This window comes from Hemicordylus capensis, chromosome 4, assembly GCF_027244095.1.
Source record: "Hemicordylus capensis ecotype Gifberg chromosome 4, rHemCap1.1.pri, whole genome shotgun sequence".
NCBI classification, from domain to species: Eukaryota; Metazoa; Chordata; class Lepidosauria; order Squamata; family Cordylidae; genus Hemicordylus; species Hemicordylus capensis.
In genome coordinates, this window is record NC_069660.1 from 83,302,035 (window position 1) to 83,326,128 (window position 24,094).

Here is a 24,094-nt window from a genome sequence, read left to right on the forward strand (position 1 = left end):
CCAGAAACTGGAGGAGTCTTGGAGGTGGGAATGATGGGCGGGAAATCTTGATGTATCTTGGTACTGTAGACTAGTTGGAATGCATAAAACAGTCCAGAAGGCTTCAGAGAAGTAGCTTGACTCTAGCATGTAAATTCTGATTTCCGCATGTAGAAAACTGAAGTAAGAGATTTTTCCTTTTGACCACATCAAATGTTGGGAGATTGATCATGTCTCACTAATATGAGACCTGGAATACAGGGCTGACTCTTTTTCCTTGACCTCTGCCTGAGAAACAATCCCTTTCTTTGCAGGATGACATCCTTTCATTTGATTCAGAAAAGCAGGCCATGTATCAGCAGATATATCGGCCTGTCTACTTCCAGTTGGTGGATGTGCTCCTGCACAAAGCACAGTTTCCATCTGATGAAGAATATAGCTGCTGGTCCTCTGATGAAAAGGAACAGTTTCGCATATACCGGTACAACCTTTTGTCAGACACTATCACATAACACAAAAGTGCTGCACACCGCTTGTGATTTGCAGAAGGCAAAATCGATCATGCGAAAAGCCTTGTTTGTAATGTTCTTGAAAGGGTATCATCCATGGGCGAAAAGAATGGACTTGTCCTAGGTTGTCTAGAGGCTGTAACTACCAGCAGTTTCTGTGCAGCTGTAGTTTGGAAGGGTAGGGGGTGATCTGTAACAGTTTTCTTTTTTCTCTCTCCATTCTTCAGAGTGGACATCTCTGACACCTTGATGTATGTATATGAAATGCTTGGAGCAGAGCTGCTTAGCAGCTTATATGACAAGTTGGGCCGCCTCCTGACCAACACAGAGCAGCCATCCTCATGGCAGGTGAGTGGAGAGCCCCACCCTTGAATGAAACTTGGTACTAACTGCCTTCATGGAGAGGCAACAAACAGAATGACTAAAGATGTTGCAGAAATGACTGGAAAAGTGGTGGCTAGGACTTGACAGGGAGAACTGCAGGAGAGAGGTGTTGGGGTGGAATGAGTACAGAGAATCTTAATTGGAGGAGACAACTGTTTAAATCTGAGTAATGTGTGGAAGGACAATTATGTCACATTAGTCTGAAAAGTTTTTAGAAGTAGTGATGAGGTATGAAATCTGGTCATCTCTTCATAGCATGCATCCAAGTTGGCAACCTGTAAAGCAGGGACTGGAGGTCTGCACTGGAGCCTCAGCTTGTCATTTGCCTGGTGTTCTGGTGTGTGTGTTCCAGGTAGCAGAAACCAAATTCTGGGGGAAATGTCTGAGAGGAGAGTTGTAGGATCTACAAATATATGCTTTGTCAAGTGACAGCAGCAGTTGACCTCCCGCTTTGGTCTGAGTGGGGGATGTTGAGAAAACCTTTGCGCTGTGGGAGCTCATTGCTAGTTAGAGTTTGAGTTATGGGGAGTTGTAGGCCCAAGATGTGGGGAAGACTGAGGAATGGAATTGTCCCACTTCCTCTGTTCCGTAGACATCTCTCCCTTCGTATTTGAATAGATGCTTAGATATGTCTACTGTGCCATGACAGAGATGATGCTGGGCCAGGGGTCCCTGTAAGGCAGCTAATCAGCATGTATCTGCTCACCTTGGCATGTTGTTGGCTTGCTGCTGGCACAGCAAACAGTGATGGGTGTCAAGCACCAGTGACCGCAGGGGCTCCTCGTTCATCACTGTTGACAGCCAAGCCTGGGCCATGATTTACAGTCAAGCTCGCTGGGAACCTTGATGCAGCAGCAGTTATGCCAACACCACGCTGGAGCCAAAACCTCTGTAGTCCAGAGCTGGGTAGCGTGGCTCTGAGTCAGAGGCAGGATGTCTGCAGTGTGTCTGTCTCCTTCCCTCCCCCAGACAGGACCGTCGTGGTGGGTGGGAGGAGACTATGCTGTGTATTATACAGCTAAGCACTATCCAGGATGGCAAACTAGAGTTGCACTGCACAAAGACAGCAAATGTTATGAGTTACTGGAGAATAGTGTGCCTTGACCTGTAGGATCTGCTTGTTAGGATAGGAGGCCCCTGTAAAGGAACTTGTTGGTGAAATGATTGATATCTGTGGTATTAACTGTAGGAAAACAACAAAATGCGACAGGGCACACTTTTCAATAGGAGCTGGCTCAGCATCTCCTTTCCCAGAATGGAGTCTAAAGTAGGGGCTGTTCTGTGCTCACTCTCTCTCCTGTCTGTCTCTGTCTCTCTCCCCTTCCTTCTTACACAGTAGAGTTTGAATTGCCCTGTCTAAATCTTAGTTTGCTCCACATTACCCACCTCTGGGCCATTAGAAGTAGACCACAGGCTCAAGGGACAAATCTTTCTCTCCGGCAGCATACAGAAGCTTTGCTTTATGGATTCCAGTCCATCGCAGAGACCATAGATGTAAACTACTCAGACGTTGTGCCTGGCCTCATCGGGCTCATCCCTCACATCAGCATCAGCAATGTGCAGCTTGCAGATACGGTTATGTTCACCATAGGTGAGAAGCAGTGTTCTCTCTCCCCACCCCCCACCCCCATCTGTGTGTGGAATGAGTTTTGTTTTGGGTGGCAGTATCAAGGCAATGTGTGCGCATATGCATTTAGAGTGGGACCTTCCTGATTCAATCTGAGTGGGATCTAAAATTAACCGAGTGGGCATTTAAAAAAAAAAAAGTGTGAGCGTGTGCATGTGCACACGCCTTAGAGGGAACAGTGGTGAGAAGACTTTGCATAGGGAGAAGGGAGGTGGCCCCAGAAGACCCAAGTCTATCCAGTTCTCATAACATTAGTGATGGACTCCCTCTACTTATGGAGTATTTGCTGATCCCCAGTGTTTAGTGAATAAGAATATGTGTGAGTTGTTTATGCACAGCTGTTGGGGCAGGGAAAGGGTTTCCTCTGTTTTGAATGGCCTGTACTGGTAGTGTTTGCTGAAGCAAGTGGGGCAGCCCTGACGTTTGACTCTGTCTGCTGCCTAGGAGCCCTCTCAGAGTGGCTGGCTGACCATCCCGTCATGATCAACAATGTGCTGCCCCTGGTGCTACAGGCTCTGGGCAATCCTGAGCTTTCAATCTCCAGTGTCTCCACCCTTAAGAAAATCTGCCGTGAATGCAAGTATGACTTGCCTCCATATGCTGCCAACATTGTTGCTGTTTCCCAGGTAACTGATAGAAAGGTCTGAGGACCCTTGGGCCTGTGAAAACATAAGTTTTAAAGCTACTGGCTGCCATCTTGACATTTCTCGATAGCAGGGAGTAGTCTAAAGGACTACTGTACGGCATTTCAGTAGGACTTCCTCTAGTAGATTTAGTCAGGATGCTAGCCACTGACTACTGTTGAGGTGTATATACAGGAGTGATGGTTTTACAGGGGTTCAGAGCAATAGAAATATTCTAGGGAGCTGAGAGTACGTCTGTGGAATGAGATTTCAATAGCGTAGAGCTCTTATACTTTGCAGACCTGCCAGTTTCTGAAGGGTGGATTCAGTCAGGATAACTTGAATCTAAGAGTATTGTGATGTCTGCTTACTTATACCAACACTTAGGAATGTGGAGGTTCTTGAGCAATTCTTGCACTGGGAATCTGGTCAGAGTGGGGCTTGGCCCGCATGCGAATGCAATCTGTGGAGTGTTCTACTGAAAAAGGGAAAGTAATGCTTGTAGTAGTGGAGCAGAGATTTGACCCTTGCTACTGGCATAATACAACTTGGGGGCACGTGGCAACTAAAATAACCAGCCATTAATAATGAAGCCCCCTTGCCCCAAGGGGACCATTTTTTCATTGGAGATGGGAGAGAAAGGAGTGCTGTGCTGAATACTTTGCCAGTCCATTTCCTGCCCTGCCACCAGCTGCTTCTATCTCCACCATCTGGTCCCAGCCCCATGCTTACCACACAGACACATCCCGCCGCCCCCGCTCCTGGATTGTTGGCTGATGTCGTGGCTGGGCCACTGCTGTAAGTAATTCCTACTCATATGGAGAGCATTCATTCTTTCTCATCTTTTTCCCACTGTAGGATGTGCTAATGAAGCAGATACACAAGGTAAGATTCTTACCCCATTTCTTGCACTTGCTGGAATGATGAAGCATGGATATCTACCAGGCTATGTCTTTCAGCAGAACTGAGCATTACAATAAATGAGAGGAGAACTAGAAAGGCTGATAAAATTGAGTGTCCAGTTCCCACAGAGAGAGCTTAAGGATTCAACATTCAGAGTTTAGATAGAAGCAGTGATTGTGACTTTCCCTCTGTTCCCTAGAAGGTGTATGAACTAGTCTTTATTATACTCACCTGTGTGTCAGAACGTGGACATTGGTCACTCTGTTGCTAAGCTCTGACATTAAAAACCTGTTCCTGGACTGAGCACTCAGAAGGCCTGGCTCAGATTGAAGTCCTGGGATTGATTAAGGGCATTGGTGGGAGAATAAGCTACCCTTGAAAAATTAGCATATAAACATAATATTATTGAGGACAGTCAGTGAACTGAGAATGTTGTTGATGTCATTCTGTGCCCCAGACAAGCCAGTGCATGTGGCTGATGCAAGCTCTGGGCTTCTTGCTATCTGCTCTCCAAGTGGAGGAGATCTTGAAGAACCTGCACTCGCTCATCACTCCTTACATCCAGCAGCTGGAGAAGTTGGCTGATGAGACGGTGAGCGCTATCACTTGCCTGGTGACAGCTAACTTTTTTGCTAGGGCAGGACGAGGCCTACTTCGTACAAGGTGCTGTGCTTCTCAGTTACAAGCTATGCCTACTCCTTGGCCATACCTATCTGGCATTGTAGACCTTCTCATAGTCCTTCAGTTTCTGCTCTCCCCACTACCCCTGGTGTTTCTGCAACTTGGTTGCAACTTGGTTGCTGGAACTAAGAACCGAGTGATGATGGAATATTGGGCACCAAACTCTTCTTTATAGCTCCATTGTCCATTTGTGCTGCTGGAGCATTTGAGGGAAGCCTTGTGCTTTGCATTAGGACTTCCCCCTACTGGACTTGGGACAGGCTGTGAGTTGCATCTCCTCTGGCCATAGAGCTGTCTCCTTTTCTTATGGTAATAAAAGGACTACGTGAGCATGTGACTGTGTTGCTAGTGGCCAATATCTTGGCCCCAGTGTGACCTGCAGTGTTATCTTATCTTGCAGCCTAACCCCTCTAATAAGCTGGCCATCATCCATATCCTGGGCCTACTCTCCAATCTCTTCACCACGCTGGACATCAGCCACCATGATGATGATCATGAGAGCGCTGAAGTCAAGAAGCTGCCAGTGCCTCAAGGCCCCAATCCAGTGGGTGTTAAGTATCTCTTATATCCCTTATTGCACAAACTCTGCAGTCAGATGACTGCTCATCTTCTCTGTTGCATAGTGCTCTTCTAAGTATTTTGAGGAGACTAGCATAGGATGCTTTTAAGGGATGAGAAACTGTTGGTTCATAGCATTATACTGTATTTGTATTCCCTTGAATCTTTGGATGAGCCCCAATATAACAACCACAACTCCATATCATGAACCCTTTGTGACTACTGAGTGAAGAGAGCCCAGAAAGTCCTTTCAAAGAGAAGTATAAACTTTTTCCCTTGTGTCTTGGTGAGGGGTTATTCCGCCATTTTTAAAATAGGGAGTGGGAGGGCCGCTGCACATCTGGCAAAGTGATTTAAAAAAAAATATTTGCAGACCAGTCTGAGATAAAGGCTGTAGGTTAGCTTCTGGTCTCTAGCCAGGGCTCTAATCTTCTTTACATCCCTGGATCTAAATGGTCATGAGCCTTCTCTTGCCAAGGCTGGGGTTGGACAGCTTTGCTCCAGAATAATCTCCTCTGCTCCTTCTTCACCTGCAGGTAGTGGTGGTGCTACAGCAAGTCTTCCAGCTCATCCAGAAAGTGCTCAGCAAGTGGCTGAATGATGCCCAGGTTGTGGAGGTAATGCTTCCCCCAGTAGGAAACCAAAACCCAAGAACACATAGCACCACATGGCCCAGGTAGCAAAGGCAGCTCATTGGCTGAACCTGCTGCTCTGGCCTCAAGGGTTCCTGCCAACTCCAAGACCTTCTGCCTAAGAACAAACATATGCTGGGGGAAAATCCATTTCTATGCCAGAGGAGGAAACCTGGAGCCTTGCTGGTTCTGCTAAGACATCTGAGCCTGGGGTAGGTGTTGAATGTGTTGCTGGGTTCCACCCACTCCAGGCCATGCTAGTATGTCCCCTAGCTCTAGATCTGCTCTGGCTCCTCTTAACTAGCTAGAGATTGCCCAGCTTCCTGTGCCTTCTTGCTCAGATAACCTGTAAGACTTGTGTTCTGAGCCTAGTAGGCAGCATTGAAGTGAACTATTTTGGATGACTTCTCCCTTCCGTTCCATACCTCAGGTTGAATTCTCACCTGTCAGAGTTGTCATCTATACAGCAACAGAACTGCTTGGTTTTATATGTGGTGCTTGAATGAGAAGTTGCCAGGGTGGCCCTGAAATGCTTGGTTCGGTATCTTGCTTTCCAAATCCAAATCCTGCAACTGCATAAGCCAGTTTACATAGATTTGTACAAGCAGAATAAATGATGTGGAGGTTTTCTAAATATAAGGGTATTCACACATGCAGCCTAACCCAGGCTGGGGCAGCCCAGCCTGGGTTAGGCTGTGTGTGTGAAGCTCTAGGATCAGCATGGATCCCAGCACTGCCCACCCACCTGACCCAGCTTTGTACCCCGACCTTTACCCTGGGTAAAGGCCACCGTCACTGGCCTTTACCCCCAGCACTGAGATCATGTGTGCTCTTGGGCTGCTTGCAGCCCGAGTGCACACAGAGACAGGCGCCTAGAGCACCTGTCGCATGGTGTGTTATGGGATATGTGGAAGCCAGGAGAACGAGTCCTGGCCTCCATTGATCTGCGCTGCATGGAGCAGTATGGATCGTCTGGGCATACAATGGTACACCGAAGACTCAGCAGAAGATTGTCTCAGGGCAAAGGTAGGTGGAACACTGCTGCCCACCTGCCCTCACTTATTTTGGCATAACTGGAGTGAAGTACTTTTTGTTTCTAAGGAATGTTGATTAGATGGGAACTTGCATGATGGAGGCAGAAATCTATAGACTATGTGGGCAAAAGGGCAAGTGTCAAGCTGACAGCAGAGGGGCATGAGCCAATAGGCTTGGCGGTTGGGATATGTAGGTACATGCCCCATAGAAATGAGCATGTACAAGCAGCTGCCTGGAAAAGCCAGCTTGGTGCACACTGGGATCAGAGTCCTGATGTTCCACCAAGTATGTTTTTTCATTTGCAACTGATTTTGGGTGTGGTGGGTCTGCCTACAACCATGAGTGTTGAAGAAATATCACAACTTCAGTCTAAAATATGGGGATCTTAAGGTATCCCATTAGAGTTCTGTCCATAAAAATAATACTGGGCAGAATCCAAACTAAATTATTCATGACCAAGTACCATTTTTTTAAAAAGACAAATTAATCATAGCTAACTTAAGTCTCACGAATTTCAATTGAACTTAGTGATGACTAACTTCTTCTGGATCCTGCCCAGCAGTCTAAAGCAATAAAGTCATGGCAAGACCAATCACTGGAGTTTAGGTGGTCTTGCATCAGGAGTCAGAATGATGTAGAAGCAAAAGTGTTATCCTTAGACTGGGATAACTTGGGTTAAAATCACCACTAAACCATGAAGTTCGCCAGGTGACCTTTGGCCAGTTGCATGCACCCAGCCTAACCTACATCACAAAGCAGTTGTGAGAATAAAAGGACAATGGAACATTTTTTCTTGCCCTGAACTCCATAGAGGAAGGTTGGGATACAAAATAAATAACTGTCCCTTATCTAAAGATCTGCTATTTAGTTGGCACCTCCTGTCCCCACAGTCTGTGTGCTCCATCTTTGAGAAGTCTGTGAAGACCCTGCTGGATGACTTTGCACCCATGGTGCCTCAACTGTGTGAGATGCTGGGCCAGATGTACAGCACCATTCCCCAGGCATCTGCTATCGACCTCACCCGGCAGGTAAGCACAAGGATTCCAGGCAGATGCTCCTTTAGAATGGAGCCTGCTGTCCACTGGGCAATTCTCAGCCACCTAATAGTCTTGGCTTGCCTCTTCCACTTACTCCCAGCACAGGTATTGCTTAAGATGTGTTCCCTTCTCTCCCCTATCCTCATGCATACAGGAGTGTGAACAGTGTCCATGGATTAGCTGTGCTCTTGCTTTCTTTGTGATATAGGAATATAAGTTTGTTTCTGAGCAGAGAACTAGTTAACCTGAGCATCAGTAATTGTACACAATGGGTTTAGGGACTAGGTATGCAGGATATTATGGGGTGTACAGACTACTCATAGCTTGAGTCTTCCTTGTCTCTTGTCTCTCCAGCTGGTTCACATCTTTGCCCATGAACCTGCCCACTTCCCACCCATCAAGGCGCTGTTTCTGCTCGTCACATCCGTTACACTAACACTCTTTCAGCAAGGTATGTCTGCTTGGGCACCCTCACTTGTGGGGTGCCACATTGGGAATCACTCTTCCTGATCTCAGCTGTTTGGCTTGTAGGGTGTCTGCAGATGGGCAGAAACCCTTTCCTCTCATTGTGGCAGTGCCCTGTTCTGTTTCAAAGGCCTTCAACTTAAGTACCAGTTGGGTTATTGATGAGCTAGAAGCTTTTGCTGTGGTGGACTGTCTGGCATGCTCCTCCCTAGACATTAGTGCCTGAGCGGGCATTCGTGCTATCGTGTCTTTTCTCCCCCTGCCCCTGCAACATGGCCCTCCTTTGCCCAACTATTTCAGTTTAGAGTCCTGAAGGGAGGTGGAGTGAGAAGTCTCCTTCACTTAATGCTTGGCTTCCAAAAGGAAGCAAGACTTGTTAAGAACTATGTTGCTACATCATTTAGCTTTACCCCTCTGGCTCTGTGGAGTTGCCCATCTCTATGAGCCTCTTTTTGTGACCCAAGTAAAGGATTTGTCCTGGGAGTTCTATATTGTGTCTCCCCTGTTCTCATGCTCAAAGGATTCCTCCTGCAGCTCTGCTGAGTGTGTTGTGCTTGCCTTTGCTGCCATGGAACTGCCATGCTGACATGTTGGTTCCAGTTGAGGGGACGAGCTTGAAGTTTGTGTACAGCTCCAGTCAATAATGTTGTAGCACAAGTGGTAGGGTGTCTGCTCCCTTCTCCAGGTGTGTGTGAATGTATAATTGCTGGGGAGCCACTAGTGCTTGGAGCACTTCCCTGCTCCTGCCTGGCTGTGTCAGGCATAGCTTAGTGCCGAGGAGTCTTGCAGTGCCTGATTCAGTGACTGCTGAAGGAAGTATGGTACTTGCAACCATGCTGGCCTTCTCCCTAACCCCCTGCAAACAAAATGCCAAGAAGTTGGGTACTTCCCAACCAGCCAGGCATCTGGACATGGGTGAAAGGAATGCATTGTCTTGGGACTGCCCAGTGGGTTTCCCAAAAAAGTTTAAGATTTTTGTGCCCACTCTGCATCAATACTGGATTTGTTGTCTGCCTCTGGAGTTTCCTTTCAGGACCAAGTGTTTTTATGGTGAGGACATCCATGTCTCCAGTGCAGTTGTGCTGCCCTCCTTATGAAGGTGGTGTCCTGTTAGCTCTGATTTCTCTTCTCTTCCCTGCTAGGGTGCAATGAGCTCCCCCTTCCTGTCCTTGGGGCTTGGCGGGGGGGGGCTCTGGGCAACAGGCCTATTCCTTTGCACTTTCTTTCTGTTCTTGGGTTTCCAAGCTCCATGATTTTTGTATGTTTTGTTTCTTTAACTTGCTTCAAGCTGCTCATGTGCCTGCCCTCTTCAACCCCCCATGCACCCTCCCTTCCCCCTTACTCCTGTTTTCACTTGTAAATTCTTTCTGTATCACATAACTATATGATGTTGAGTTGCTGTTTGTATGATTTTTCTCTTCAGTTACATCTTTATTATATTTTTAGGGCCCAGGGATCATCCTGATATTGTTGATTCATTTATGCAACTCCTGGCACAGGTGTGTTTTAGTTTCTTATTCATTCACTTTCTGTTCTCTCTCTTTCTCTTTTTTAATTCAATTTAAACCTATTTTTAGCTTTCTGTTGACAACGTTTTTTCCTTTTAGTTGAATATCGAGTTTCTCCATCTGTTTCCGTGGAAGTTGAAAACAAAACATTCTCCTTTTCATAGGTGTGAGTTTGCCCCTTCCTCTCCCCGAAGGGTAGTACCAGGTGATGCAACAAGGCATATAGGCTGGATTTGTCTTCAGATCATGTGCTGTGACCTAGCACGTGAGGAGCCTGCTGCAAAATGACAAATGTGATTCAAGAACTGTAGCATTCCAGTCATCCTGATGTGTTTGTATTTGATTGCAGTGACTCTTTAAGCTTTGAATCTGGACAAATTAATAGTCTCTGAACACTGGGTGGGAGTGATGTATTCAGTAACTTGGTAGGTTACTTAAGACCTGTGAAGGCAGCTGATCTAATGGAGTAAGAGGAGGGTTGAAATGGCTGAGTCTTGGCTTGTCTCCCTGTTTGTTCTGAAGTTCAGCACCTTTTTGCACTCTGTCCTTCAGCATTCCTGCCAAAGGCTTCCCAGCTCTGGTTTCTTTCAGGCTGTAACTCTTTCAGGCATTATAGGTCTTTAATACCTATAATGATGTCATACACAGAGCAGTAATGGTGGAATACAAGCTGTACAACAGCTGGTGGATGTCAGTCTCTGGAGAAAGCAAAAGATAAACCCCCAGTGGATTTAGACAAGCAATCTCTAAACTGAAAATAAGCTGCAGTTCTATGAACTGATGGAACTGGAAGGGATGAAGAATCTTTGGTACCAGCCACTCTTCTGATTTAGCAAGATGCTTTCTAGTTGGCCCTGACTTATTGTTGCCTAATGATGTTTCTGCATACTGTGATGTGGACAGTGTCTGAGCACTTAGCTCCCTCTTGTGGTAATTCACGCAGTTTGCAAACCTGGGAAGCAATAATAAATGTCTCTCTCTCACTCCTCTTCTGTACAGTTGAAAGAACATTTCAGAAAATGTTTAAAGTTCAGTGGACAACATCCAGATTAATGTTCCACTTGTGCAGGGGGAGGAATTACTTTTTACTATCCCCTTCCTCTTGCCCCCTCCTAGATACATCCCTGAGGGTTGGGGGGAATGTTAAGGGTGTATATTCAGGGGCAACTGAAGGAGCGGGAACTGGTGGAAAATATTCCGTTGCATGAGTTGAACATTAGCCTGTGTGCTGCTCCAAACTTCTGCACACTTCAGCTCTTTTAAATCACCTTTTAAATACTTTTTTGCTGTCTGTCTAAGGTAGTGATATATACTAATGACAGTTGCATTTGATTTCACTATTTAACTCTGTAGGTGTAGTCATGGGGTGGATCCATGTTCTCAGGGGAGAACTGAAGGAATCTTGTCCCTGAAGAGGGTTGCAGGGAGACAGACTAGGAGACTGAAGAGAAAACAGTGTTGTGAGAAAAGCCTTGGGTTGGGGGTGGGATCCAGTTAGCTAAGGCTGTGAGGAGCGGGGTGAGGCAGGGAAGAACCAAAAGAAGCCTGCTTAATCAATCAGATACATCCAGCTGAGGGTGCTACAGCAGCTCAAACTCTGCAGCTAGACAGGAGCAGCTCAGGAAGCCTGTTCCTCTAGCTGCCTACATCTAGCCAGAGTTTCTGCCACAAAGCAAGAAGCACCTTTTGCTTATTTTAAATGTTTGACACATCTCCATTCAGTCTTCAGAGCATCATACAGTTTAAAGCAAGGAAACAATAAAAACTACATCAATTAATAAAACATAATGAAGAAAACAATAACATCAGCAGCCACAACAGTAAATAACCAGTCAGCTAAAAACCAGTTCAAGTTAGGCCAAATTTCTAAACAAAATCTCAATGACCCATTACAAAGATCTGCAGTGTGGGAGCCATGCAAGCTGCCAGGGGTGGCGGTGGGGATTACATAATCTGGCTACTGCTACTTGAAGCAGTTGTGGTTGTGTTACTGCCAGCTGTGCCTCCAATGGCAGCAGGACAGGAAATAAAGCCTTTGCTGAAGATCTTGATGATCAAGGAGGGTCATATAGGAGGCTGCAGTAGGCCTAAAATGTGTAGAGCTTTTAAGATAATTAGCCACACTTTGGATTGTGCCCAGAAACAAACCAGGAGCCGAAACAAGAGGCTGAAGAATCTGAGGCCTAATCTGCAGCTTACATGGTTTTTGAGGAGGCAAAGATTGGAATTGTTTCTGGGATAGTGGTTATCTTTTAACTAGGCCCAGACTAGAAATTGAAGGGGTGGTATTTCAGTAAACTCAAAATGATCATGTTAATACCTCTTTATATTGTCATTTTGACTTTCGCATTTGTTTGCCCTTTGGTTAAATAACTTTCGTTCTCTAGTCCTGTACAATAGGTGAGAAGCTCATGTTAGAAAGTGTCTAGGTATTGTCTGATTTAACCGCTTGTGGCTGCATATTAATGTCCACTGGCTTCTTTCACCCTATATTTCAGTGATATAAAAGGTAATAGCCTAGAGTCAGTGCATCCTATACTTTGGGGCCCCTAATCATCATTCTCACTCATTCCAATCCATCTATCTATGTCCCATTGCTTCTTCACCCACCCCCTTTCAAAAGGCTGGTGAAGGAAAAGATTGCACCAGTATAGTGATGTTAATAAAAATATTTGCTGAACAGTCATATCTTCAGAAAATATTTGCTAACAAATTTGCAGAAAGAAATTTTGGATCTTGCTTCTGCTCTGCCACCTACGTTGTGGCCATTTTACACAAAACCCTAATTTTCAGATCCAGCTGACAGCTTTCCAGCATCTCTGTCTACACATCTGTGTTGTACCTGACTGGAGGCCATGTAAAAATTGATTTGGAAGCAAGTTGGAACATTTTCGTTTTTTCAGATTGTCTCCCATGACCTTATGTAGTACATGATATATTGGACTCTTCTGTTTCAACCAATCTTTCTCAAAAGACATGTCCCATTAATGTCTCAAAGGGCCTAGTTCTTTTCAGAGCCTAGCCTCTACAGCCTGGCTTTCACAAATGTAGCACCATTTCAGTCTGGATTGTCTGTCCTAAGAGAAAGAAGGGTTCCTCAGCAGAACTGCTTGCATAAAGTTATTCTAGCTGCCCTCTTGCTGGCTGACCCAGCTTGCAATATTCCATTGCATGTGACTCCTCACTCTAGAGTTCAGTCTGTGTTTTTTTTTAGAGTCATGAACAACTCTGCAGGACAGGAGTTCACTTCTGAATATTGGTCCCAGCCCTCCTTGCTGAGAGAATCTCTTTCCAAAATTATTCTAATAAAAGAGGTTATTCCCCAAAGACCAAGAAGCTGTCGAAGTCCTTGAAGAAATCACTTAAGGATATGTGTAGAACAGTTGTGATTGGGCCTGCATCATGGCTTTGACTTTGCCCTTGAAGATGCCAAACTAGTTAATTCACATCAGATGCCTGCATCTTGGCTAAAGAGTGTCAACCCTGGCCAAAATGTCAGCATTCACCAGATGGTGCCCATGCTGCCTCCCTAGCAGAGCAGGTTATGAAAGATCCTGCTGTTCACTCAGCATGCTGACAGGCTGCTGACATGACCATGTGATCATTGACACTTTTGCACGTTCTCCTGCGATAGAGCAAAATGGCTTCTAAGGCATCAGTCCCCTATGCTCAATGTAATTAGATGCTAAGATCCGTGTTGCTCTTTAGCCCATTTGTCTTGTTCTGGCAGATCCACAAAATGACTTTCGCTTAGAATAAGATATAATAAAATTCTTTCTAAAACACTGCTAATGCTTGAAACTAAAAAATTCATCACAGTAGTCTAGGAGCTAAAATCCTATGCATCTAAATGATACCAATGGAGCCTTGCAGATCTCTCTAGGGAGGGAATTCCAAAAGAAAAGTGCCACCATTGAGAGCCCTGTTCTTCTGAACACCAACCTAGTAACTGATGCCTGAAGTACTCAGAGCACAGATTCATTAGGTGATCTGATGAGCGGGGGTGGGGGTGGGTGGGATGGGGTGCTCCTTAAGGTAGTGTGGTTCCAAATTCTAAGTAAGTCCTGGACTGGATTAAGATAGGCAACTCATTGGGTACCTATTGAATCTCACCTGGATCCTCCTCTATCTTGGATTCAGTTTTCATGATACTGGGTGTTTTGTAGTGTGAATACTTTGGGGAGAATAAGTAAATAAATTCTATTATTAAACAAATTCTAATCATTTAAAATGTCAAGATTTTTAGCCATACCCGAGTTCTTAGGCCTTAGGTGTTCAGAGGAAAATTTAAAATGTGCATTTAAAGATCCTAGCTTTGGCATAGTGTCATATGACTGATTTGAAACAATGGCAGTTCTTGAGGAAGGCATAGGGCTAACTTTAAATTATGGGGAGCCATCAGTTTCCTTTAACATCACTAATAGCCTAGCTGAAATCTACCTGCTGAAAACATCCAGGAAATTAATTTTGCATGGTTCTGCCTGCATTGACCTGAATACAGCTAAATGTTTTCAGGAAGATTTAACAGGATACAAAGATACGTGGGGCAGATGTCTGATAGATTTTATTTTATTTTATTTTATTTGCATTTATATTCCGCTCTTCCTCCAAGCAGCCCAGAGCGGTGTACATAGTAAAGTTTCTCCTCACAACAACCCTGTGAAGTAGGTTAGGTTGAGAATTTGAACCTGGGTCTCCCCAGTCCTAGTCCAGTACTCTAATCACTACACCACACTGGCTCTAACCCTCTATATCCCTTTTTATCATACTGTATGACACAAAAAGGCAACTGTACTGGGCAAATCTGTTTGCCACTTAGTTCACTATGAAATGTAAAGAAAATGAAAACAAAGTACACATAGATGTAAAGGATTACAGTAGGGCAATACCTTTATTAGGACCAACTAAAATGTCATAAAGTTGGGAGCAAGCATTTGAGTTCTCCAGAACTCTTTCAGGATGGATTTTAAACAGCAAAGAGGGGATGACAGGGGTGGAAAGAAAGAGAAAACTGGGCATAATGGAAAAGCCTAAGGCCTGTGTGTGTGTGTGTGTGTGTGTGTGTGTGTGTGTGTGTGTGTCTTCATTCAGATGGAGTGCAGGAGGTGTGATACAGGCTTAATTAGATTAAACTATGCTAGCTGCAAAAAAGACTTTTCAGTTGCATGAAGGGCTCCTAAGACAAATAAATGATGGCTATTCTCTCCTCTTCCCTTTTTAAAAAATTGTAAAAACCAGCTCAGTCTCCAGCACTAATGGATCAACACAGCCTCCTGCAATCCTTACATGGAAAAGAATGCACTTGGAGGACAGCAGACAAGCAAAACCCTTTCTAGTAGGGTGACAGAAAAAAAATACTAACTTTGGAGAGTTCAGTGACACTTTTAGGAGTCGCTTTTGCAAATCATAGATGTTAGGAACTCTGTAAAAATGCTGTCTGTCAAATCTCAGGCAGAAATAAGCTGCAGCACATATTCGTTTAAAGTTCAGCTAGACTGTTGCTCAAGTCCTAATCCTTGTTTACTGTGGCATGTTGGAGAGGGGCATAATTTTGTTCCTTCTGTCTTTGCCTTTGGATGAGGAATGAGTGGACAATAAGGGTGAGGAAAATGAGAACTGGGAAGATGGGTATCTCGACCAATAGCCCTGTTTGAAGTTGTGAGTGACATGAAGGTCCATTGCAAACAAGACATCTACCATCTTTGGTGTTGATGTTTCTGTAATAGAACACATCCTTTGCTTGGTTCAGCGGGGTAGAAGTTAGGGTTCTGCATACTAATGAACTAACTTCATGTTTGGGAATGCCACAGTGGAGTAGACGCCCCTTTCTTTCAGGAATGGGAACACAATGAGGGATGCTGTCCATGGTGCTGAAATCTCAGGCCTGTAGCATTCTTGCCTGCACATGCTGTCTGTGGTGCTGAAATATGCTGCTAGGAAGCAATGTTATGTAAAACTCACAGGTAAAACCAACCTTCAGGTCTTTGTCTCAGTGAAGATTCTGAAAGTGGTCTGATACCCTTTCCTGTTGGGCTAGAATTGAATTCCCACACTTGTGTATATCCTTATTCTTAGCAAAATGCCCCTACTAGCTGGGCAAATTGGCACCTTCTAATAATGGTGATTCTCTTAATTTAGCAGGGGGAGAGCAACTGGCCCTATCACCACCACCCCAGCACAGTGCCCCTCCAGTGACCATTGCTGGTGCCTGTCTTGTGTGTATTTTTAGATTGTGAGCCCTTTGGGGACAGGGATCTATCTTTATTTATTTCTTCGTATAAACTGCTTTGGAAACTTTTGTTGAAAAGCGGTATATAAATATTTGTAGCAGTAGCAGCAGCAAAGTGGGAATTGTAGAAATTTTGTGTCTAGGAAATGCTTCAATTACAGATTTCTTCATAGGCTCCTAGTAACCTGGGGTCCCAGATGCCTTTGACTTCAGAAGTGCCCAGATTATATCCTTTCCCTATCTGGCTTATGGTGCACCATGGCTGATGGCCAGGTAAAGTGCACATGTGGGCCTTGGCCAGGGAGCTGCTCTGTAGCACTTGCTTGCAAGAGCTGTGTTTATTCTCTGTGTATGTGTGTGTACCTTGCAGGCGCTCAAACGGAAACCTGACTTGTTCCTGTGTAGCAGCCTGGATGTCAAAGCAGTGTTCCACTGTGGTGAGTAGGCAGGCCCTATAAAACTGAACTCCCTTGCAGTGATTGGCAGACAGGTCTAGCCAAATGGGGTTATGCCCCTTAAATGTTCATATGAATGTGAAAAATGGAGTAAAGGCCTGTATTTGTGATGTGGAAACATCTCCCAAATTGAACAAGCTAAAGCTCCATGTTACAGGGACAGAGAGATGCCTGTCTTCTCTGTCAATGTGGAAAGCCGTAAGTTGAGCTGAGGCCTGACCTGGGTTGCTTTCCTTCTAGGTGTGATCTCCTTGAAGTTCCCTGAAACACCAACTGCCAAATCCGCCTGTGGCTTTTTTGTGAGTGTTTTGCTTTTGATAGATCTTAACTTCTAATTATGGGGCTTCCTTTGGCTCATGGTACAGACAGAGCTATGCTTGGGCAGGCGGCTCAGAAGCAGTTGGGAGCAATAGTGCTGGGGGAAAGTGAAGCACCCAGGACGGGGCTGAGAGCGCCTCCCACAAATTCCACCCAGGGGCTTCTCCTGCATAAGTTGTCACTTAGAGCTATCTCTTCTTCTCTAGCTAGGATTATTGTGCGTCTTTCAGAAGAAGGGGACATGCTTCCGCTCTGGTTGGGTTATGCATACAGGAAAAGGCAAGGCTTCCACTTGAGACAAGAATTCTTGTGCCAAGTGACAGAAGGATTGTTTTCAGCAATTTCCCTCACCAATTATTTCTTCTTACAGACTGAACTGTTGCCACGCTGTGGGGAGATTCCACCTGTGGGACAGGTGGTACATGAGAACGGCAAAATGCTGCTGCAGGCTGTGCTTGAGGTAAAGAGTGGGACCACTGGCTTCTCAGGCAAGGTTTTGGGCAATGAGAAGGGAGAGTTGGAATATATATTGCTGACAAATGAATGCTGTTCAACTGTTTTGGGGTGACTTACAGCCTGATTCTATGCGCACATACCCTCCAAAATATCCTTTAAGTACAGTAGGGCTCTCTCCTGAAGTAGATGTTGATGTGGTTTCAACCTTGGATGCTTTCCTGAAGACACTAAAGCCCTCAATGAGACCCTTGGTACAGACTGCAAAAGCAGTCTTAGCTCTGAAATTTAAAGCCCTCCTGCGGTGTAGTGTGCTGGAAGGACAGTCTAGTGTTAATTGGATTTTGCTCCATCCTTACAGGGTATAGGTGGCCAAGCCTCACGCAATTCAATGGAACAGTTTGCCGAGATCCTCTTTGTTCTAAACAAGCATTGCTTCAGTTACTTGAGCATCTGGATCAAGGAAGTGATGCAGCAGGATGGTTTCCCATCAACCCGTGTTAGCCCTGAACAGAAGGAAATCTTTAGCCAGCAAATTCTCAGGTGAGTTTCCTCTTTGTGCCTCTTCTCAGGGACAGAGTGGGGTGGGGGGATATGAAGGAGTTCCTCAACTCTTGAATGTTCTCTTTGCATCCAAAAACTGGCACAAGCAAACCTCTTTCCATAGGCCCAAGAAATGCTAACCCCATTCATTCTACACAGTGGACAGCTCCTCAGGTTCTTGATAGGCCTGCCCAGATTCTCCTGCAGCAAAGAGCTATCAGCAAGTTCAGCACTCCTGGGGATCTGGTAGAAATATTACAGACTCATTGGTCTGATAAGAGCCAGACATTTTAAAGCTAATTAGTTTACCCAACATTCTACAAAGGAAAACACAAAGATGTATTTTGCTAAAACAAATTGAAGAGTTTAAGAAAGTACTATGTGTTGGAGATAAACTAGAAATAAGCAGAAAACAATTGTACAGAAAATAAATATGAACAGTTTCTAAGGCATTTCTTAGCCATCTCATTACAAGGATAAAAGTTTCATGGCATTCTTTGGGTTTCCCTGTTTAAGATATGCTATCAACCAGGCACCTGTTAATTCATATGAGGAGCTGAGAGTCTGCTATCCCTGTTTTTATCCTTTGTATGTATAATTCCTCTTCTCTAAATGCCCTTTCAGTCCAGCTCAAACTTTCCACAGGCCAAACACACCTCTCTGTAATCTAGATATCTCCTCCTGCTACTTTCCTACCTGTGCTGGCAGCAAAGGCCACAGAAGCAGTGTTCTCTCTCATTTCTTTTTCATCTGTGTGCAGAATGAGTTTTGTTCTGAGTGGCAGTATCAAGATAGTGTGTGCACACATGCATTCAGACTGGGATCTTTCTTATTCAAGCTGAACAGGATCTAAAATTAATTGAGCGGACTTTAAAAATGTGTGAACACATGCACACTTTAGAGGGAACACTGCACAGAAGATCACTTCTTTTGCTGTCACTTTTTTGTTGTTGCTGAGAACTTGTTAAAGATCAGTGTATAAATGTTGTAAGGAAAAGTACTGAATTAAACCAGCCACTGGGGAGCTAAGATGAATTTTTGACCAATTAGCATTTGGGGACAGGGACACAAAAGTCCAATACACAACAGAGGGTATCACAGTAGAAAACAGAGTAGCAGTTGCTTTGAGCATGCTTCCTGTAAATGGTTCTGGGTACTGGGATGTTCATGGACATGGTAGTGGGAGGGGCCCTTTGTATGCAGGAACCACTGACCCCTTGATGCTACTTGCCATATAGGATATATATATATATCCTAACCCATAACTCCCCTCACAATCTATAACCTGCTATTCTTGTGTGTCACTTTTTCACTGTCCTTACTCTTGTATTAGCAGAGAGCGTGTGAATAAACGACGTGTGAAGGAGATGGTAAAGGAGTTCACATTGCTGTGTCGGGGACTGCATGGCACCGAGTACACAGCAGACTACTAAGGGACCATGTAGCAAAAACTGGAGCATGAAAGATCTGCTGGCCACCTGCCATTGCCCTACACTGCTACTGAACCAGCTCATAGGGCGATAGCTCAACCACTAACCTGCTGAGGCTGCTCCTCTCAAGAATGGGCTGTTTCTCCATCCCTACTGCATGCTCAGAGGCAGCAGGCTGCAAGGACTTGACGTGCAGACTGGAGCTGAGGATGTCCCTTATCCCTGCTGGATTGGTGCAATTACTGCCCCTCACCCCCCCGGCACACTCCTGTAGACACATCTGTGGTATTGTCTGTTCCTAAAGAGTCTGCCCTTGCCTTGCATGAGGCAGCTTGTGTCTGACTGAAGTGGAAGGCCCTGCAGCCTTGAATTATATTAAGGCTATTTCTAAGCTGTGGTTATTGGTGAGTGGGCCTGGCGGGGGGTGGGGAGGAAAGCATAGCTTTTGGAAGATACGGGCAGGGGAGGGCTAAAGCTATGGCACCACAGAGTGGTGGTTGTGGTGATTCTAGTTCTATCTGCCCTAGACCAGCTGGGGCAATAAGTAGGGCTATATTATTCCAAAATCCAAATTCTCCAACAAGGCATCAGAAGCAGGGCAAGAACAGCTTCGGCCCCCAGTTCACACACAATCAACATAATCACTACCGTCCTGTGGCAGTCTCTTCAATGTCAGTTACAGCATGGTTGCATCAGGGGTAGATTAGTGATAAATTTGGGGGCCACAAAGGCAGCTGAGAAGCAACATTGCACCATTTTATATCCTCCTACTTCCACTATGGTGAACATGTAAAATAACATGTTGCTTACTACAAAAAACCAACACTACCCCTCTCTGACAGTTTCTGTATCTTAGCCCTCCTATAGGACACTCCAGGTGTTGCAGCAAAGCTGCATAGTAAATAAGGGCACCAGGTCAATGGCCAAGAACTGGCATACACTGCAGACCTGCTGGTGTCCTGATAAGGGGAAGTACTCCACATGGTAAGTTTTTGACCTATTCAAGTGCTGCTGCTCCCCCAGTTGCTGATGCTGTGTAAAGGACACTCCTCTCAGTACCAAGGAGGAGAGTTACTTCTGATGTTTACAGTATCAGGCTCGTTCAGCAAAGCCAGACAAAAGTCATCTTTTCCTTAGACAGTGCCCACTAGAGTTTCTCTGTCTTCCCTAGAATTTACTCCTTCCTGTAGTACTTTTGGAAATTCCAGTCGATCTCTCTCCTACAAGAAATGTCAATTTCCTTTCTTGCTGGCATGCACCAAGCATCTTTCTTAGGCTCTCCCCGACTCAAACTCTCCACATTTCAGCCAGATCGCATTGGGCAGATGCAGTGTGTTGTGTTGAGCAGTGTATGGTATTAGTATGATGGCAAAGGAGCAGTGCCTGCCAGGGAGATGAGAAATCTGCCAGAGACAGGTACCAAACTGTATTCCACAACAGTTACTGTAGCTTGGCAAGAGTGGGCCAAAGTCTCTCCATCATTTGGCCTCATGTCATGCAGTCATGTGAAAACTGGACCTTTGAAATGCCAGATAAAGTGACTAAACAAACAAACAAACGATATGACGGGAGGGAAATGACTGAACTTATGTGGTAATTAATTACAAAAAGTGTGCATTGTACACACACTTATGAATAGGGCTTAATGTACCAGGTTCAGACCTGGAACTCATCAGTGTTTAAGGGATATTTGAAATAAAAGATTGGTGGGTCTGAATAGCTACACAGTGCATTTATCACACTACAAGTTGCTACCCAGTTTCCCCTCCACACATCATGAGGAACAGGCCATCTAGTCTTGGCCAGTGTCAATTAGAAGGTACATTTGGCTGTACTACCCTTGCAGCTGTAGTGCCCACATTAGTGTGGTAGCAGTGGCAGCACAACTTTCTTGGCTGTCAATTTCTCTCTACTCATCCACAAATGGGCTTCCTCCAGATGCCCCTGTGCTGATGTAGTGGCCCCAGGAGAAAACCTGTTTGCAAATGTTCGATGTGGGGAGATGACACAGCAAGTTGCTCTGTTATGTCCATGCTGGAACCACCACCGGAGCTCTGGCTAACTTTGTGGATGATAGTGGGCAGCAGCAGTGGCATTTAACTTCCTGTGTGCTGCCTGTAAATCAGGACAGCAGGGCAACTGGGAAATCTAAAATGACATTCTGGGCACTGAGGATGTACTATCATGGTAGAGTGGGAGCTGTGTGCACACCAGTGAGGAGCTGCCATCATGTAAGTCTGGCATGTGGCTTCATTCCAGAGCCCACTACAACCTGGCAACACTCCCAAGGCCATTCAGCCACACTGCTCTTCTCCCTCCCCTTTCAATTAACCACAAGACACAAGATATATTTCTCTAAGGACCTGCATAAATATCTGACTCCTAAGCAAGATTAAGCCTCTCTCCAGTTCCCTTCCACCAGAACTAGACAAGTGGAACTACAGGTTTGGATTGTGTTTAAGCAGTAGGAGTGTCTGCCTCCATGCTAAAAGTTGCAAGTGTGGTCATTGGAAGTTTAAAGTAGTCTAGCATAAAAGGTTTTGTCCTTAAGGTTCAAACCTTGCATGTGGCATTTGTGCAATTGGATACAGACGGGGTGTATGTGTGTGTGTGTATGAGAAATGCACACATGAAGAAGCAGCATTGCACTCCCAAGCAATCTACCCTCTGGCTACCCTAAGGGTAGGCTCGGGTAGGGCCAGGAAGACTCAAGTGTTAGGGAAGAAAGATGAATTTCATAAACTGATTCAAGCGTACCAGTCAAATCCACCAGGGATGGAAGAAAGTGATGGAAACTCTGTCTTGGGCCAATTCTGGGTTACTTCAGGCAGGCTGTATCTGTCAAATGTGGTTTTCCTTTGCTGTCCTCCCTCCATGTATGGCAGCAGCAGTTCTGCCCTCTGAGAGGCACAGCTGTCACTGAAGCTGAGAGATCTTGGCAGCATGAGGAAGATCTGTGGCTCAGTCCAGATTCACATCACATCTCATCACCTTACCCCCGCCCTTCTTACTGAAATAGAGCCTAAACTGCTCCAAAAAAGGAAATACTTTTCTCAGAAGACCAATGTACATTTTAAAAAGATACTTTTATATCTCATGAGTATAGTGTAACATTATAACTTGGCATCAAAGATTAGCAGTCCAATCCTGTGCCTGTTTACTCAAAAGTAAGTTCCACTGAGCTCAGCTGGGCTTTCTTCCTAGTAAATATATGTAGGATTGCAGTCTAAAAGGTAGTCACAGATGCAGTTGACATAACTGCAATGCAATCATAACTAGCCCATTCAAACTGGTCTGATTGGTTTTATAATTGATAAATTCTATTAGAAAAGCTCAAACACAACATATCACCTTATTAAACTAGTCTTTTTTTAACAAAAAGAAAAAAAATACTGCTATGGATGGCCAGCTGCCAAATGTGCTATCTTGGTGATAAAGGTTACAAGTTTTATATACGGTAATACCAATATATTATTCCATGGCAGATGTGTCCTAAGAGCTCCTTCTTGCCAGGGCTGTTGTGAATTAGTTCTGGTGTGTCGGAGGTGGGATCCTGGCCTTCTGAAACTAACTATGGAGGTTGCTTTGGATACGCTAGTACCTCCCCATGAAGCTCTCCTCCTCATCAAGAAGTAACTTGGGTCAAATAAGGATACACAACTTGATTTTCAGAGATAATTTTTTTTAAAAAAAACCTCTTTATTGTGGAACTTTAGCTTACTAAAAAATTACAAAATGGAAAACAATTACAAAAAATATAGCTAGGTTCATAGGAGACAGCGTCTTGATTGATTTGAGAAGATATATATCCCATAGTTGTATCTCTTGCTTAGTGCTGTTCATTTTTTATTAGATAACAGCTGTGCTGGATTTTCCTTCTCTGTAGGATCTGACCAGGTTTAATTATGGTCCACAGCAATAGCTACTGAACATTAGATGAGATGGTGTGTGCATATGTGGGTGTGTCATTAACCTCTGCTCATAGATTAGAAATGAAGGATAGACATATCTGCTATCCTGCCATTAGGAGTGCAATCTCTGTCCATATAGTAGGGATGTGCACAGAACCACACCTCCACAGTTCGAAGGTGGTGGGGGAGGGTGCACTCACCTCTCCGGCCACTTCCAGCTGATGAGGGCAATAGGGCGGCAGGGAGGTACACTCCCGCCTCGAAGGTTTTTAGGAATAAACAGCGCCGAGAGGGTTGAGTGCACCCTCCTTTGCCCTTAAAGAGGCACCCGCCCCTCTGTCAAACTTCGAACTGGGGGCTGGTTCGAACCTGTTCGGAGGCCCATAAAAGGGCCTCTGAACAGGTCCGTGCACATCCCTACCATACAGCACTGACACTTCAACACCCTCTCCTTTGCTCTACTTGTGCTTTCATGAGCTTCAAAGCAAGATCTGTGATCTCTGGCTGTGCAGAGGCTACTCACGTGTCAGAGAGCATAGGGTAGGCTTAATTTCCACTTGGTTGCTCTAAGATCCCTTCCCAGCCATTCAAGGCCCAATTATTGGTGTTCTGGCTGAACTCCCAATCTCCATCCCAAAGATTCCTAACCTTTCCATCTCTCCTTTTTTCTGTTAAGCCTTTAGTTCAACTGCCTAACTCCCCGCCCCGCCCATATTCTACTATCACTAAGCCTACATGCATGTAACTAGGCATATTTGCTGGTCGAATGACCATAACAATAAAGATTTGATTTGTAACTAGGCATGTGCAAATT

The 24,094-nt window shown here is 45.0% G+C and overlaps 1 protein-coding gene across 2 annotated transcripts in view; it reads left to right on the top strand.

Moving 5' to 3' along the window:
* Positions 1–21,088, top strand: part of IPO13 (importin 13) — a 57,415-nt gene extending 36,327 nt beyond the window's left edge. Inside the window, exons 5-20 of one of the 2 annotated variants that reach the window (XM_053249773.1) lie at positions 294–460; positions 716–836; positions 2,316–2,463; positions 2,944–3,125; positions 3,981–4,007; positions 4,483–4,617; positions 5,107–5,250; positions 5,801–5,881; positions 7,822–7,959; positions 8,323–8,419; positions 9,880–9,932; positions 16,541–16,607; positions 16,866–16,924; positions 17,314–17,403; positions 17,758–17,939; positions 19,273–21,088. In XM_053249773.1, coding sequence (XP_053105748.1) covers positions 294–460; positions 716–836; positions 2,316–2,463; positions 2,944–3,125; positions 3,981–4,007; positions 4,483–4,617; positions 5,107–5,250; positions 5,801–5,881; positions 7,822–7,959; positions 8,323–8,419; positions 9,880–9,932; positions 16,541–16,607; positions 16,866–16,924; positions 17,314–17,403; positions 17,758–17,939; positions 19,273–19,372 — 1,791 coding nt within the window. In that variant the 3' untranslated portion in view covers positions 19,373–21,088. The remainder of the gene's footprint in view (positions 1–293; positions 461–715; positions 837–2,315; positions 2,464–2,943; positions 3,126–3,980; positions 4,008–4,482; positions 4,618–5,106; positions 5,251–5,800; positions 5,882–7,821; positions 7,960–8,322; positions 8,420–9,879; positions 9,933–16,540; positions 16,608–16,865; positions 16,925–17,313; positions 17,404–17,757; positions 17,940–19,272) is intronic. The other variant, XM_053249774.1, reaches the window with a different exon arrangement.
* The last annotated feature ends 3,006 nt before the right edge of the window (positions 21,089–24,094 follow it).